Raw genomic sequence first — 15,156 nt, forward strand, 5'->3', positions numbered from 1 at the left:
AAAATTTAACTCCATTCCAATTCTGTGCAACACTTAAGGTGTGCTTAGCTCTACACATAGCTTAGCCTGCACCCTGTTGGAGTCAGAGAGCCAGACAGAGGGCTAAGGCTAGATAAGTATGTACTATTTTGCTAAGCTGGGCTGGACTGCCAAATCAGCCTCTGAAATACTAGTTATAAAATACAAATTCTTAACGAATTTTGTTTTCCTGTTACTCTTCTAACAGAGGCATGTCACTGTGTGACAGGGTAAACGATGACACCACATTTTAGTAATTTGTTCCCTCATGTGATAATTTCACTCTCCTTTTAACACTCTCCAGACATCTGTTTCTGGAGCACAGTCCGTGCACAGAGACGGCAACACAGAGTGCTTTGGAGTGTGCCCGCTAACAGTAATGCCACCTGGTTGCAGAACAAGAGAGTGCACGGTGTGTGTTGGGCATGAGAATGGGCCACTGAGCAGCAGCTATAGGGGAGAGGAAGATCGGGCTGCCCTGGGCACAGTGTATGAAGTTGCTTTATTTTTCTTTTTGATATTAGTATCCACATGAAGTCAACGGTGCCCCCATGTATCTCTACGAAGTGGCCACTGAATCGGTCTGTGAGTCAGCAGCCAGGCTTCTGTTCATGAGCATCAAGTGGGCAAAGAGTGTCCCAGCCTTCTCCACCCTGTCACTGCAGGACCAGGTAAGGCACCTGCAGCAAGGGCAGTGACAGCCTGGCCTGCTGCTAGCAAGGGCTCAGAAGTCAGACTGGGACATGAACCTTCAGCCACAGACCTTTAAATCTGCAACGGACTCAAGCTGCTCCAAGGTTCAGGACAGAGATGTGGTCTAATCTCTGAAAAACAGGCAGTGCTTTGGAAACCGTTTTCTTTAAACAGCTATTTCATGATGCAAGGGATGCAATCAAATCATAAAAATGCTAATATAAAGCAAATACTATGGGAGGATAAGTTCTAAAGGAAAAGCCATCAGGCCACAGACCAGGAGAAGCAAATTCTCCCAAAGCTCAGTGGGCCAAACTGCTTCTCTTCCCACCTCTTCACTGGAACATAAACACTGGCCTGTCAATTATCCACATAGAGACTCAGATCTCTCCTCTTGAATTGTGCCTCTCCTCTCCTCTCCTCTCCTCTCCTCTCCTCTCCTCTCCTCTCCTCTCCTCTCCTCTCCTCTCCTCTCCTCTCCTCTCCTCTCCTCTCCTCTCCTCTCCTCTCCTCTCCTCTCCTCTCCTCTCCTCTCCTCTCCTCTCCTCTCCTCTCCCCTCCCTCTCCCTCTCCCCTCCTGTTCACACAGGCAACATTTCTTTCTTATACTGGCTTCAGTGAACTTACATCACACTCACTCCAGTACGGTGGAAGCAGAATTTGGCTAGTCCTCACATTTTTTTCACCATTAATTAAAATCTTCCCTAATTTGTCTTGTTTTCATCTATGACAATTTGCCTTTGCTTCAGGTAAATCGTATGTGAACCATAGGAGCTGAAGCAATTTCTTAATGACTTGATTCTTGATGAGGACTTAGTGTACTTTGTATAATGCACTGATTTAAAAAAAAGTAATCAGATAATTATAAAATGGAAGGGGGAAAATCTACACAAAGCTCCAATCATAAAAGGTGTCTAATACTTTGATATGATTGAGCTAATTTCAGAAAATGGTAACTAGAAATGTTGTGCCTTCAATGTTACATAGCAGTCATCAGAGGAACTAGTTACACCGCATGGATGCATGTTGCAAGTGTTGCTTGTTCATATGCAAATATGCATTTGAACTGAAGAGAGGAGCTTCTTAGGAAATCAAGAGTGTTTTCTACCTAAAGGTAAATCATGGCAGTTGCAATGTCATATATGGCCAAGGTATATTGAAACATTCCTTTTCTAGAGCCAGACCCACATTTTGAAATCCCTTTTGTGAAATTAGACAAAGAGGGATTCATTCCACTCAGGTCTAACGGCAAAACTGTTGCAGAGTGAGCGGATGTGAGTAGGAAGGAGGTTGGGCCCTGGAGGATATGTACCCTGTAAGTGCCCAACTTTAGGAAGACAGTGGTCCCAGTGCAGCACGCTGCTTTCTAATGTTGCCTTCTGCTGCTGTTACCCCTATGGAGCATCAGATCTAGCGCATGAAGCGACTGAAGAATCAGGCCCAAATATCGAGGACAACCAGCAAGCGTGCTGTTTCAGTGAGTCTCATAGCACAGGAAGACGCTGGATTCATCTCTAGTCCAGTGATAGCCGCAGGAGGCTACTTAGGCTAGGGCTTCCTTTGACATTATATATGCATTTCCCAACAGGTCATCCCTGCTAGAGGGAGGAGGAGGGTGCAGCAGGACTGGGGAGGAGGGGAACTCTCCATTGCATGCCTCTGCCAGCAAGGCCTGCTTATCTACCATACAAACCAGAGTGTTCCCATTATCTTTAAATAACCCATTAGCTATTTTATATTCGCATCAGGGACTAATACTAGTGAATGATAGACTAAAGCCCCAGACTTTCCTTAACATCGTATTTACTTGCTGTACCTAATCGCAAGCCAGATTCCTCAAAATTCAGAGCTGCTCAGCTCTAAAGCTTTGACCTGGGCCTTTCTCTACATGATTCCTCTGTCACATTCAGGCGAGCTGGAGAGGAAATAACTCTGATTTTAATCACCTTATTTCATGAATAATCAGACAGTTGATTTTTATAATAGTGCTATTGCATTATTTAATTTGACAATGGCCCAGCTGTAAATGTCTGAATTTCTCTTTTTATATCCCTGACATCTGCTTGAATAGAGTCTAAAACCTTTTCCTGGAATTTGCTTTTGTTTCGTGCTCTTCTGAAGAAAAAAAAAAAGGGCGATAGCATTGTGATTCCAGGGCTCTATATCAGTTTCATCTTGAAGGCAAGGAAATAAGGAGAAACCAATTCGTCGACAAAACACAAGTCTGGGGATTCCTGTGTCATTACCCTCAGTAACACAGAGGCTGCTGCCCCTTCCCAAACTCCTTATAGCCGGTCACATTGTCGACTGGAAGACACTGAACAAAAATGCCCTGCTTTAAGGTCTGTGGGCCTGCACACCTGTCCAACATGTCTGTAGAGGCAGGGTGGCCTGATGCAAGTCCCTCACAAAAGGTCATACTAACAAGACGAGGCTGACTAAGAAGCAGAAACCAGTCCTTCAGGAAGCCTGGGATTTCTTGTTTCTTTGAAGAGGAAGGGCTGAGTGTGACTTTAGCATGAATTATTTTAATTGGTGGTTTTACAGTCTTATGCATAGGCATGAAGAAAACCAGCTATTGGAAGAGTTTCTCATTTCTAAAGTCTTCTGACTTTAAATGCGTAGTGGGAAAGACCATGTGAAACTGATATCTTTCAGGAACCACCATTCATTACTATTGTATCTGCATGAATGAATGACAAAAAAGTTTTACAAAAGCAAATGAAAGGCTGCAAATCATTTCTTAGGCCATATAGAGTACCTGCCTATCTAATACCTGTTCTCCATCAGGCAGGATTATCTGGAAGAGGGGTTGGTTCACAGCCTGTAGCATTTAGAAGACTTACCAGCAGGTTCTGCTCCTCTCAGAAAACTGCTGAGATTGATACTGTACCCTAGACCCCACCCCTCCGAACACACACACTCTTCATATAATAACCTGAGCAGCTTCTAGTGTTGCAAAATCCAATGTAATCATTTCAAACACTAATTATGTATTAACAGAGACAGAAATACTTCCCCATCACATTTTTTTTAGTCAAGTTGTGTAGAAATTCTGCAAAATGCATGGTACAGAAAGGTAATCATGACATGAAAATGGGCATAAACCTATAATGACAAGCTCTATAGACTGTGAGAGCTCTTCCTCCCGCTCTGATCAGACCACAGTGGTTCAAAACTTCCACTGTTAAGAGTTAGCATGTAAATAAAGGATTGATCTTTAATGGATGCTCTCTGTATTGTCTACAACTTTCATACATCTGAGTCCAAGGAAATTGTAATTCATTTGGCATGACATATTTTTTTAGTTTGTTCTTACTTTTGCACAATCTTTGCAGACTTAAAATACTCCCTTCCCATCCTCCTAAGCTTATAAGCTGACGATGCTTTCACAGACCACAGCAATGTTAATACTTGTGATTTGCTGCTTCTGCTGCATGAGTTTGGGCAATCTGTTTTCACCATGTGGAGCCACCAGACAATCCCTCCTGAGTCCACTACCATTTCTACCCCTCCAAATCTCTCCCACTCTATTGAGAGATGTGAGGGTTACAGCGATGCATATACACAACAGCATGACCTTTAGGGAGCTAATGAACTTACACTGAATTCAGAGCCCTCCAAACCCTTCTCAAGAAGCTGGTCCGGGCCAGCAATTGATAGATGCCCTCAAGACTAAATATATTTTTTCTGGCTTTGCCAGTCTGCGTTATCCGGAGTCACATTGCCTCTTCAAACGCACCAGTGCCTCTCCAAGGAAATCAATGGCATTGCTCCAAACAGAGAAAAACATATCCTCCGTAAAACCAGGCAACGTATGGAAGTTGTAGAGAATGAACAATGCTTTCAGCTTAGGCACTTAGATACTAATTTCAGAGCCTGCTGTCTTGAGTACTATTTGCATCTGGTGCTGTGGTTTGTGCTGCTATGAAGGGAGAGGAGAAGCACATGTCTACATTCAAATTCCTTCTCCTTTGCCCCTCACTCAAGGGCTTCCCTAACCCTGGTTCTCATGTGAAGGGAAACAGTTTTTAGTGCCTAGAATTTCAGGATGACTTTTAGTGAAAAGCAGGAAAACAAACGAGACTGAAAATCTGTATGGGTGTCCAGATGCTACGCTTCAAAGAGCTATAGACTTGCTCAATCAGGAAGGGGTTAAACATAAATATATCATCTACAGGGGTGCTTGAGTGATGCAATTTCAGGATGTCGTCCAGGCTTTTCTCCACACATCCTGCATTCCCAAGGGAAAGGAGTGTAATCCCTAGAGAGCAATAGGAGAATACTCCTCCAGTTTGTCCTAGGACAGCTCTATGTGCCCAGGGAGAGGAGAAGAGAGCCTATGCTGTTAGGAGTACTGCTGAAAAACAAAGGCAAATGTTCATACAGTGTGCAAGCTGTCTGGGACAGGAGTTCTCACTCTCCTTTCTCCTTCTCCTCCCTTTTGGTCTATACAGCATGGTGCACAGTGAGCCAACGCTAAGTGTTTTTCTACAACGCATAGACTTATTTCTAGACACCTTCTCAAAAAGCTAAGAGAAGAGCTAACAAAATCTGTGAGGAAAATACCATGACAGGCATTTAAAGTAGTTTTTAAAATAACAGAAATTTACATATTTAAATTGTTTATAAATCTATAAATTATACACTATGTTATATTGTACATCTATTGTATGACAGCTGATGCTTTTGGAAGATGCTTGGAGAGAACTGTTTGTTCTAGGAATAGCACAATGGGCCATTCCAGTTGATGCTAACACTCTACTGGCTGTATCTGGTAAGAATTGCACAATTTAATGACTTTGTTACAGAAATTACCATAAAAATACATTACTGAAAAAAGAACAACATGTAAAGAATAACAAATTCCTACTGAACAATAGAACATACCTGTCATTTATAAATCTATATTTAAATGCAAATAATGTTGTTTTGTTGTATTCATGACTGCTTGCATTGTCATTTAAATGCAAATTACTGTGTTTGTTATCATCCAAGAGAAGATTTTATATTAACTTTCATACAATATAGTCAGTTTACATGGAACCAGATAGACAAGTGTGACAATAGAATGGATATTGATACACAGGATTTTGTCAGAAATCAATATCAAATAAAGCAAATGCCTTTAATATTAGAGTATTTATTTCATCTGTTTCTGTTTCAGGCATGAACGGTGACAATACAGATTCTCAGAAGCTGAATAAAATTATTTCAGAAATACAGGCTTTACAGGAGGTTGTGGCTAGATTTAGACAACTTCGGCTAGATGCTACTGAATTTGCCTGTCTCAAATGCATTGTCACTTTCAAAGCTGGTAAGCAGAAATAATCTCTTGCTTGTCTGCTCTGGTAACTATGAGCAAGCTACTTTAAAGCAAAAAAAAAAAAAATTTAAATCAGACATAGGATTATATCATCCAACGAGTTTCCTAGTGTGGAATTCCAATAGTCAGCATCATATTTTGAAAGGCTAACAATGAAGTGCTGGGGGGACCTAAAGGGAGTGTTTTGTTTCCATCGATTAGCATTAACTGAACTGTTCTGGGCCACAAGAGAGTCAAGCTGAACTAGTAACTGATCTGCTTTGCAGTGCCTACACACAGTGGTTCTGAACTGAGGAGTTTTCGAAATGCTGCCGCGATAGCAGCCCTTCAAGACGAAGCCCAGCTCACCCTGAACAGTTACATTCATACCAGGTGATCAGCATCTTCTTCAAATACTTCTTGCAGGTGGAGGGGTAAAATCCCACTCTTGCTGTAGGGAAGGTGGCATTTCTATTGACTGAAACGGGGATCGGGCTTTTATAGCCACTATAAATTGACTGTCAGCCTGTTGGGATTTGGTATGTCCTAATGGAATGAGGAACGTGGGATTCAGTCAGACACATGGAAAATTGGTAAAAGGAAAGACTTTCCGCTAGGAAGTATACCTGCTGTGGAACATTTTGCAATACATCTTCCCCTAGATCTTCCTCTACATTTTATTGAATCAAGTAATGCTAATAGTGATAGTTAAAATAATATCACATATCACAACCGTAACATTGCTTTTCACTCAAGAATTCCAGTACACTTCCTCATGTCATTCCCCCCTCCCCCCCCCCGCCCTTGAAGATAAGGCAACAGAGATACAAGGAGGTTAAATGGTTCTTCCAGGACTCTATGCTCAGTCTGTTCCCAGTTTGAAACGGAAAACCCAGGACTTGTGACTCCCATTTTGGTGCTGCAGCACAGCGATGAGAATTATTGCTTAGGGAGAAAAGTTCAGTCCTGTTTCATGCCAGATAAGTCCTATGAGATACAGAAATCTTAAAATCTGCCATAAAAGTTATAGCTCTCACCCCACAAAGCGTACAAGAGTGAAACCAGGAATGCGTGAACTGTGCTATGTAAAATGCAAGCCCACAGTTTAGAACAGCCAGCTGCGAACAAATTAGTAGTCTTCTGCTATGGACCACCTCAAAGTGAGCAGAAAGGGAGAGGCCAGAAGAGTGCGCCTAACATCTAATAGAGTGGCTCCTCCAGCTGTTTCAGGACTTCTGGGGAGATATGTGAAAGGTCTTATAAAGTCTTTGTCTTAGTATGTTAGCTGCAACGCAGGTCCATGAGACTAGCACAGTAAGAAATGGAGGGCTCTAAGAGGGATTTTTATCCTTTTTTTTCCTTCTAAAACCTTGACCTGCTCTGCTATCAGGTCTGTCTAGCAGAAGTCTGGCCAGTGTCAGAGATTAGATGGCAGCAATCTTTGAAGCTCTTCTGTTTAGTCTAAAGGGAATGGCCTGCCCTGGAGACGTGGGCAGAGATGCAAGTACCAGTCAGTTATGGCTAGTGCAGAGCAAAAAGAAAAGAGTGGCTACTGCACATCAAGCTCTTTCCCATGAAGATGGCTTCCTGAAGACTCTGACTGAGCCATGGCCTGTTGGAGAGAGAAGCAGCCAGGGAGCAATGGTTTTACCTAGCCATGATTTCCATTCTGAGCATGGTAGTTTTCCCATTGTATTTCTGCATTGCTGGAAATATTTAGCTACTGGACTAAACAGTATCTTTTGTAAAAGACACCCTTTTACGAGGAAAAAAGTACAAAAAAAAGACTGCCTATATTCTGAATAAAAACTAGCTGTATAAACAAACGCAAAGTTTAAGAACAACAATATCCACCCATTTCAGGGTATGAAAGCTTCTGCAGCTTTTCTGGAAAGTAGGAAATCCTAGTTCTACTGATAAAACTGTAATCGACTCCGACAGGATGAGGCTTTCAGCCTGTGTTTCGTCCTTACACTTGAGTTTACCTTCCTGCCAGTGATATACTTGTATCAGCCCCTTCACCTCAGTGGAGCCGCTTTCAAGGATCCCTTTCAGGATGTAAGAAAGGGCAGAGTGGAGAAGCAGAAGGTTTCTCCAGTGGACCTACTCCTTCTTTCACTAGGACACTGTAACTCAGTGGCTTGCGAATCACACTGATGTAAAGTCAGTGTAAGCACAAATATCCTTTTACACAAATATGTTATCTGGGGATAAAACATAGCTTCTTTAATCAAATATGTACTCTTCAAAAGCTATTGTTATTAAAGGTATAAAGCCACTAAAAGGGGACAAAATGATTACCATGATAAGCTAGTTAGGTTTAAATTGCCATTTAAATGACAGGGCATTTATTATGGGTCAAGCTCTTCCCTGAACTACATCAAGTACACAGTTGTTGTCTGAGGAACAAGCTAGAGCAGATCCTGTCTCTGTATTGTCACTGCTCTGAAGGAAGAAACAAAGGAGCTAATCAAAATTCAAAGACATTGGCCTATAGTCTAACCTCGATCAAGACACTTTTCCTTGGGATCAGCCTTCTTGCTCATGTGAGTACAAGAAGCAGGGTTTTAACACAGGTAGCATCCATCTGTATAATTTGCTGAATGTCTTCTTCTGTAAAGTAAAAGATTTTATTTGGAAAAACGTCTAAAAACTTCAGTAACCTGTCTTCTCTGTCTCCCAGGTATCCCACGCAACCCTGCCGTTTTGGAAAACTTTTATTGCTTTTACCAGCTTTACGTTCGATTAGTCCATCCACAATAGAAGAAGTGTTTTTCAAAAAGACCATTGGGAATGTACCAATTACAAGACTGCTTTCAGATATGTACAAATCCAGTGACATATAAATTACCTTAAAATAAACAATCAGGACGGACAGTTTGAGAAGAACTTTTACCTATGGAGAATAAGCCTCAACTAACAAAATCTACAGGAAGCATAAGCCTGGGAATGTTTAGCCTTTAAACTCATTGACAAAAAATACCCCAGTAGATATGATTCTGCTGCTCTGAACAAAGTGATTTAGATCATGGAGAGAATGCTTTGTTCTACAGAAAAGTAAAAGTGGCCGGAATTTGGCTGCTTTTCCTGTTAGTACAGGATGGAAGCAATTCAGATGCCAGTCACAGTTAACAAAGACTCTGCTATTCTCTCATTTAACAGGCAGATCCGAGACAAAAAGTGAAAGAAGGTACTTTAGTTTGTTCAGTATTTGGAACGGGGTGACCAAACTTGGCTTCTGTTGTAACATGAGAGGTGGTGGCCTTCAGAACTGTTTTAAAAGTAGCCGATGTTGGTAAAGTGTTTTCAATATGACAGGCAACATTTAAGACCAGGTTACCAAAACATTACTTCTGCTATAATACATCATGAAGTGGCCTTCAGAACTGATTAAAAAGTAGCTTATGATGGCAGCTCCATTCTTCCTGTAAAATGAACCGGTGATCTTTGATGCAGATGTCACCAGAATTTGTTCGGTTAACATCTCAGAGACAGAAGAGCTTTATACACCTCCTCTCCCTATCTTCCCTCCATCTTCTTCCACACACACACATTCACGTACACACATCTGAAAAGAGTACAAGTCAAGACAGGAAGAGTAAAACAGCAAAACCAAATAAAATGGAGATGACTGCTTCAGTGACCTGCTCGCTGTCCCGTTGACATAGTGCTGAAACCAAAGGCAACGGTGGCCAAACTCTTTGTCAATGAGATGTGCAAAAAAGTGAAATGACTATATAAAAAGAAAAAAGGAAGGAGTTTTATTTCAAAGAAATAAAGGTGGCTGACTGATACAACGCTAACAATTTCCAAAAGTCTCCAATGCCTTTTTAGCAAGCTCCAGGTTCTAATTTTGAAGCCTTGTTCACCTACACCCTCTCACACACAGAAACGTTACAAGCTGCTTATTTGATGTATGAAAAATGTAGAAAAAAAACATTTAAAGATAGCTGCTGTACTTTACAAATTTTGATTTGTTATTAGGAACTAGCACTGAGAAAAATCAGCACTTGGACTATCATAGAATGAGTAAAACTTTTCCTGTACAAAGTGGATTAACTGATTTGTGAAGTTAAAAAGTTGTACTCATTGTATTTACAAAGAATAAAAATATATTGAATTTAAATTACTTTCCACTGTTCTTTTAATGCTTGTCCTTCTATTTCTGGATTAGTTTCTTTCACTGTACTCTGCTTACCAGAGATTAGAAACAGTCTCTGTCAAAATGGATTGCCTTGAATGCTGTGGAGTTGACATCATCAGAGGTTTCCAAGAACAGGTTAGACAAACCTTAATGAAATAGTTTAGATACAGGTGATCCTGCCTTGGAGCAAAGGGTCTCAGAGTTGTTTTTTGTAATTCAAATACGCATTTACGCAAAGTTCCTAACATTTTCCTCTGAAGGAGGAGACACAGCTTTTTCTAGGACACAGTGCTAAATGGATCAGAAATCTAACCTAGTACAAGTCTTGTGTTTCATGTTACAACAGTCGTTAACATCCATAAGTTGTGCAGCTAACAAAGGGCGATGAACGCAAAAACAGTTTTCAAACAAAAAGATTCTGAGGTTTTATTAAGGTGTCCAATTGCATAATCAAATCAAAGAAAGGGGTAAGCAACTCCCAGTGCACAGAAAGAAGTTGGCAATAGGAGAAGGAAAACATAACATACTGTCTATACGGCCATGAGCGACCAAAGAGCACGCACATTAAAAAGACAAGTGGACATATACAGTGTATAACAATGGCTCATTGTCAGTGTCAGGGAATACTGAACATGAGTGAAATCCTAGCTCTGTTGACTTCAAGCACAAAATCTCATAGGTTTCAGGGGTCTAAGTTTTCACCCTATGTCTCCTCCAATCTTTCATTCTGCTGTCTCACATTCCATCCTTTCCAAGACAGCCAGACCATGAAGTATACAAGACCAGTCTTTTGATGAGCAAAGTGAGACAAAGTGTGGACTAGAGGACTTTGAAATGCCCTCTATACAAACTAACATGGAGCGCTTAAGAGCTTGCTTGCCATAGGGCATGGTGAATCCTATCTTTAAAAGAGACCTTCAAACCAACAAACACTTTATGAAGCGTTCCTACTGCACTTTAATAATCTTTGACTATTTTTTGTTCTCTGGTCTAGAGACAACTGGACAGGCCAGAAAAATCAATTGTGGCTCCCTATCCTTTTTGATAATTCAGTTTATGAGCTAAAAAGGTTGGACCCACTGTTGTGCAGAACCCACGACAAAACACTGGTTTCAACAAGATTTGCGCTGCTCTTCTTGGAGCAGCGACAAACATGAACTGCATCTAAACTATGAGGCAGCTGCATTCTGCAGTATGCTGTACAGTCCCAGTCCCTAGATCAGTGAGGCTAGAGGATGCAACAGAGCATACTAGCTTTCTCCCAATTGCAAAGCAGACAGGGCAACGGGTATACACCCACATCTCATCCTGCTACACGCAGGATCTAGCCCATCTGCACAACAGGCTCAGGAGCTGGAAGAACACACACTTCCCTGTATTTCAGGCACAGCTAATCTCAGACCACATCTTCCCCACAGAACTGCAGATTGCACTGCAGCAGGATCAGCTGCACTACACTAGAACGAGGCTATCTGGCTAGTCTTAAAGGATCGACGTCCAAGTAAATCCCAGAGTCCAGTTCAGATGTCCACTGAAGATCCTGATCCTGTCAACTCCAATGATAACTCTCCAGAGTCCTCATTACATTTTGGAAATGGGAAAAGAAGAATCCACTTTGACATGAAGTATATAGCTTTCTTCCTTCACTCTAATTCCTTTCGCCACAGTAGGTCACATGGATCGTGTTGGATATCCTTTAGGCATAACATGTAGCATTTACTATGCTTTCAGAAAGAAGCTTCTCACAGAAAGGACCGTGTCAGGAAAAAAATAGTCCCTTACTACGCAGCTAAACCTAAGCAAGGAAATACCATATACATTTATAGCTTCTTCCCCCTGGCCATTAATAATTCAATTTCCTAAACGTGACTCAACAAGTAGGGAATTTTAGAATTTATTCTTTTGCAGTACTGAAGAAAGGTAGGCCTGAATAGTTTGATGCTCAAGTAATTGTTTCCTCCTCATACTTAGTAGCGCAAACACTTTGTTGAATCTGTCTTATTCACAAAACCAGGGACCAAAATTGACACAGCACACTTGCAAGCTACCACTGTGCCACCAGCCCAGTATATGCACTTCCCACTCCAAAATTCAAGAATAAAAATATTCCCTTTGGTTGTGAGTATCCAGAGCTCACAGATTTCTTGTTTTATTGTAGCCACAAGCTAGTATGCTTGAAGACAAGTATTCATTAATACCATATACAATCCAGTCAACCACCAGTGTTTTATCAGTTTAGCCTTTAACATCCAGATTTTCAAACAAATGGCATAGAGGAGTTGAACATGAGGTTAATGCTCTCATGTAAAGGACTTAACTCCACTGGTAAGTTTGTAAGACTTTCACTATTTTAAGAAGGTAAAAGCAGCAGGAACAAGTCTAAGCCAACATGCACTAGACAGGTTGTTTAGAACATGCACTGTTATGAAGGGCACAGAATGCCTGGATCAGACGGCCACTAAAGTGTTCCTGAACTGGCTTTCAAGAGGATCTCGATATGCAATACCTATATCACATCCAAGAGCACGGAGAAAGCTCCTCCAGCCATGGAAACATCCAGAGAGGAAGACTATTTCAGCAATGCTCACTTGTGCGCTGGAGTCCACAACCTGCATTCCAACCTAGGATAGCATCTTCTGCCTGGCTCATATGACTCTATAGGTAGCAATAACAGAGTTATGTCAGTATCTGCTAGGTTAACATTCCTTTCTCTGCAGCATGGTACAATTTTCACCTAGTAGTTCAAGTCAGATCAGCACCTCTCATGCCCACTAGAAAGTTACCTTTTTAAAAAGCTCTTATTGAAGCCACAGATCTGTTAAGTGACTAAAATGATTAGGGCTCCAGCTTTAGCTCTGCAACACAGGAATGATCTCCAATACCTTTACGTGTTCTGTAAGACCTGAGCAGAAAGTGTCAGCGTCTTGGGGTATTTAGCACTGGCTATTAGTAGCACAAGACTACATTGCAGAAGGGCATCATAGCAAGGCTGAAACAGCATCTCGCTCAGTGTAGCCAAGTCCCTGCTTCTCAAAGCAGGGGATACACCACACTGAAGGTCAAGAGTGACAAACATTTGAAGTGCATTTTCACTTTTATTTCAAAACTTTAGACAAGTTATTTTAGTATATAAATTTGATTTCCCCCCCCCCCTTCTTACAGAATATAAAGATAATTCCCTCATTACTTCAGTATAAAGTGTTTTACAAGCATGAAGACAATTGCATAAGTGTTTCTCATACAGGGTATCTGAAATAAAGCAGTCTTTCTACAGAAGTTCAGACATATGACTACCTCAGAAACAGCATAGCAGTTTAGTCATATACAAGTGAACACGTGACACTACAACTGTGCAAGTTCAAGTAAGGCCAAGTCAGTAAACATTGTTAAGTCATTGCAAATAAGAGTGGAAAGGTTTGTGAGACATTGTAAAGGGTGGATGGTCTCATTTTAATACTCTTAAATCAAGGATTCAGAAGGATTCAGCTAAGACAAGTGAGTTCTTTAATGCTATAAAGCATATGCAAAGACCAAGCAGTGTACTGATGTTAGTGGACGCTTTGTGCCTGTTTATCCTCAGCATGCTAAGACAAACTACAACCTCTTAAAATCAAGCATAAGAACCACTCATGTTTGAGAAGATGGCTTCAGAACTCAAGTATGTCTTATTTTGGATGGTGTGTAGTTTTTGTCTATTACTTCATCTTGTAAGAACATGTGAAGACAGCGCTCATTCTGTGCCAGTGGGTGGCCTGCAACCCTGGAGAGGAAGAAAAAAGTGTTAGTGCTAACACATCAAGCCTACTTGCAGCTGGTCAGAACAGTGAGATTTTTATACCAATAACCTGTGGATCTACAGTTTGTCATATATCTCACTTCTGGTTTACTGTTGGTGACTGGAATGACGTCTGACAGCAAGACTTATGGCTGTTCTCCAAGATGATATTAGCCTATAGAACTCTGAGCCACCTCTGGTCATTAGAAAGCATGTTATGTCAACATCTGTCACCTGCAATTGAGCAGACTATCAAAGCGCCCATCCTAGCATTAGAACACCTAGAGTCGAGTTAAGTAAAGACAAGTTCACATTCATAGTTCTTGATGCCTTTGGCACAGGACACCTTCCGAGAAAGGAGCTTAACCTCCTTTCCGAATGAGTTCTGTCTCATTCAACAGCAATTAGTCCAGACAGAGTTAAAGACTTACTCCACCAGGGGGTGTGAAGGTCTTCTGTAGGCCTTGACACCATTTAGAGCACTGCGATTTAACCATGGTCACTCCCAACTCATACAAGCAGCACTGAGGCCCAACCAGGAAGTACTAGGATACGGTCATTCTGTTCCAAAAATAGGAAATAGCCTTAGATAGGAAACACTGGAGAGTCGGAGCTTGTCTGCTCTAGAAGTTAACAGCGCTTCTAATAGGGATTTACTTTTGTTCTGGATAGAGACTACAGAGAGTCACTGTCTTTTCTCTAGTGAGTGAGTTGAAATTAGTTTAAAAGATGCTCCCAAACTTTTAAGAGATAAGGTGTTACATTTAATCCCTTAAGACAACTAGCAGCTTACTGAGGGTCCCAAAATTTGAAGATGGAACTTAAATCCCAAGATACTCAATCCCTTGGTCACTTATGGATAAGGAAACCTAAAGGAGTTCAGTTAAAAAAAAAAAACACCACACACTACGCCCCAACCTTCGTTTTCCCCTCTCCCCAGGGCAGCTTGTATCAACTCTGTGGTCCCCAAAGCTACCAGAACATGAAGTGGAAGTTCATCTGTTTAAGCATGTGTAATACATCAACTCCAGAAGCTCATAGTCAGTACTTCCAAGTACTTTTGTGCATTTTTTCCCCACATGTATCTATTAGTGCTTACTTCGCCCAAGGATAACAAATTCTTCTGTCACCACTTGCTTCTCATTGAGCACGTCCTTTAATCAGAAAGCTGCCCTCTGCTACTCAGCATTGACAGAATCTTTTGAGCATGGCTATAAAGCC

General features: G+C 41.3%; 2 protein-coding genes across 2 annotated transcripts in view; one reads left to right on the forward strand and one right to left on the reverse strand.

Annotated features, from left to right (window-relative positions):
* The window catches only part of NR2E1 (nuclear receptor subfamily 2 group E member 1), a 17,213-nt gene extending 8,351 nt beyond the window's left edge, over positions 1-8,862 (forward strand). The window contains exons 6-10 of the mRNA XM_068937968.1: positions 543-689; positions 5,392-5,488; positions 5,879-6,028; positions 6,304-6,409; positions 8,700-8,862. Coding sequence (XP_068794069.1) covers positions 543-689; positions 5,392-5,488; positions 5,879-6,028; positions 6,304-6,409; positions 8,700-8,862 — 663 coding nt within the window. The remainder of the gene's footprint in view (positions 1-542; positions 690-5,391; positions 5,489-5,878; positions 6,029-6,303; positions 6,410-8,699) is intronic.
* SNX3 (sorting nexin 3) overlaps positions 5,839-15,156 on the reverse strand; it is a 25,826-nt gene continuing 16,508 nt past the window's right edge. The window contains exon 4 of the mRNA XM_068937969.1: positions 5,839-13,920. Coding sequence (XP_068794070.1) covers positions 13,815-13,920 — 106 coding nt within the window. The 3' untranslated portion in view covers positions 5,839-13,814. The remainder of the gene's footprint in view (positions 13,921-15,156) is intronic.

This window comes from Struthio camelus, chromosome 3 (assembly GCF_040807025.1).
Source record: "Struthio camelus isolate bStrCam1 chromosome 3, bStrCam1.hap1, whole genome shotgun sequence".
Classification (NCBI taxonomy): domain Eukaryota; kingdom Metazoa; phylum Chordata; class Aves; order Struthioniformes; family Struthionidae; genus Struthio; species Struthio camelus.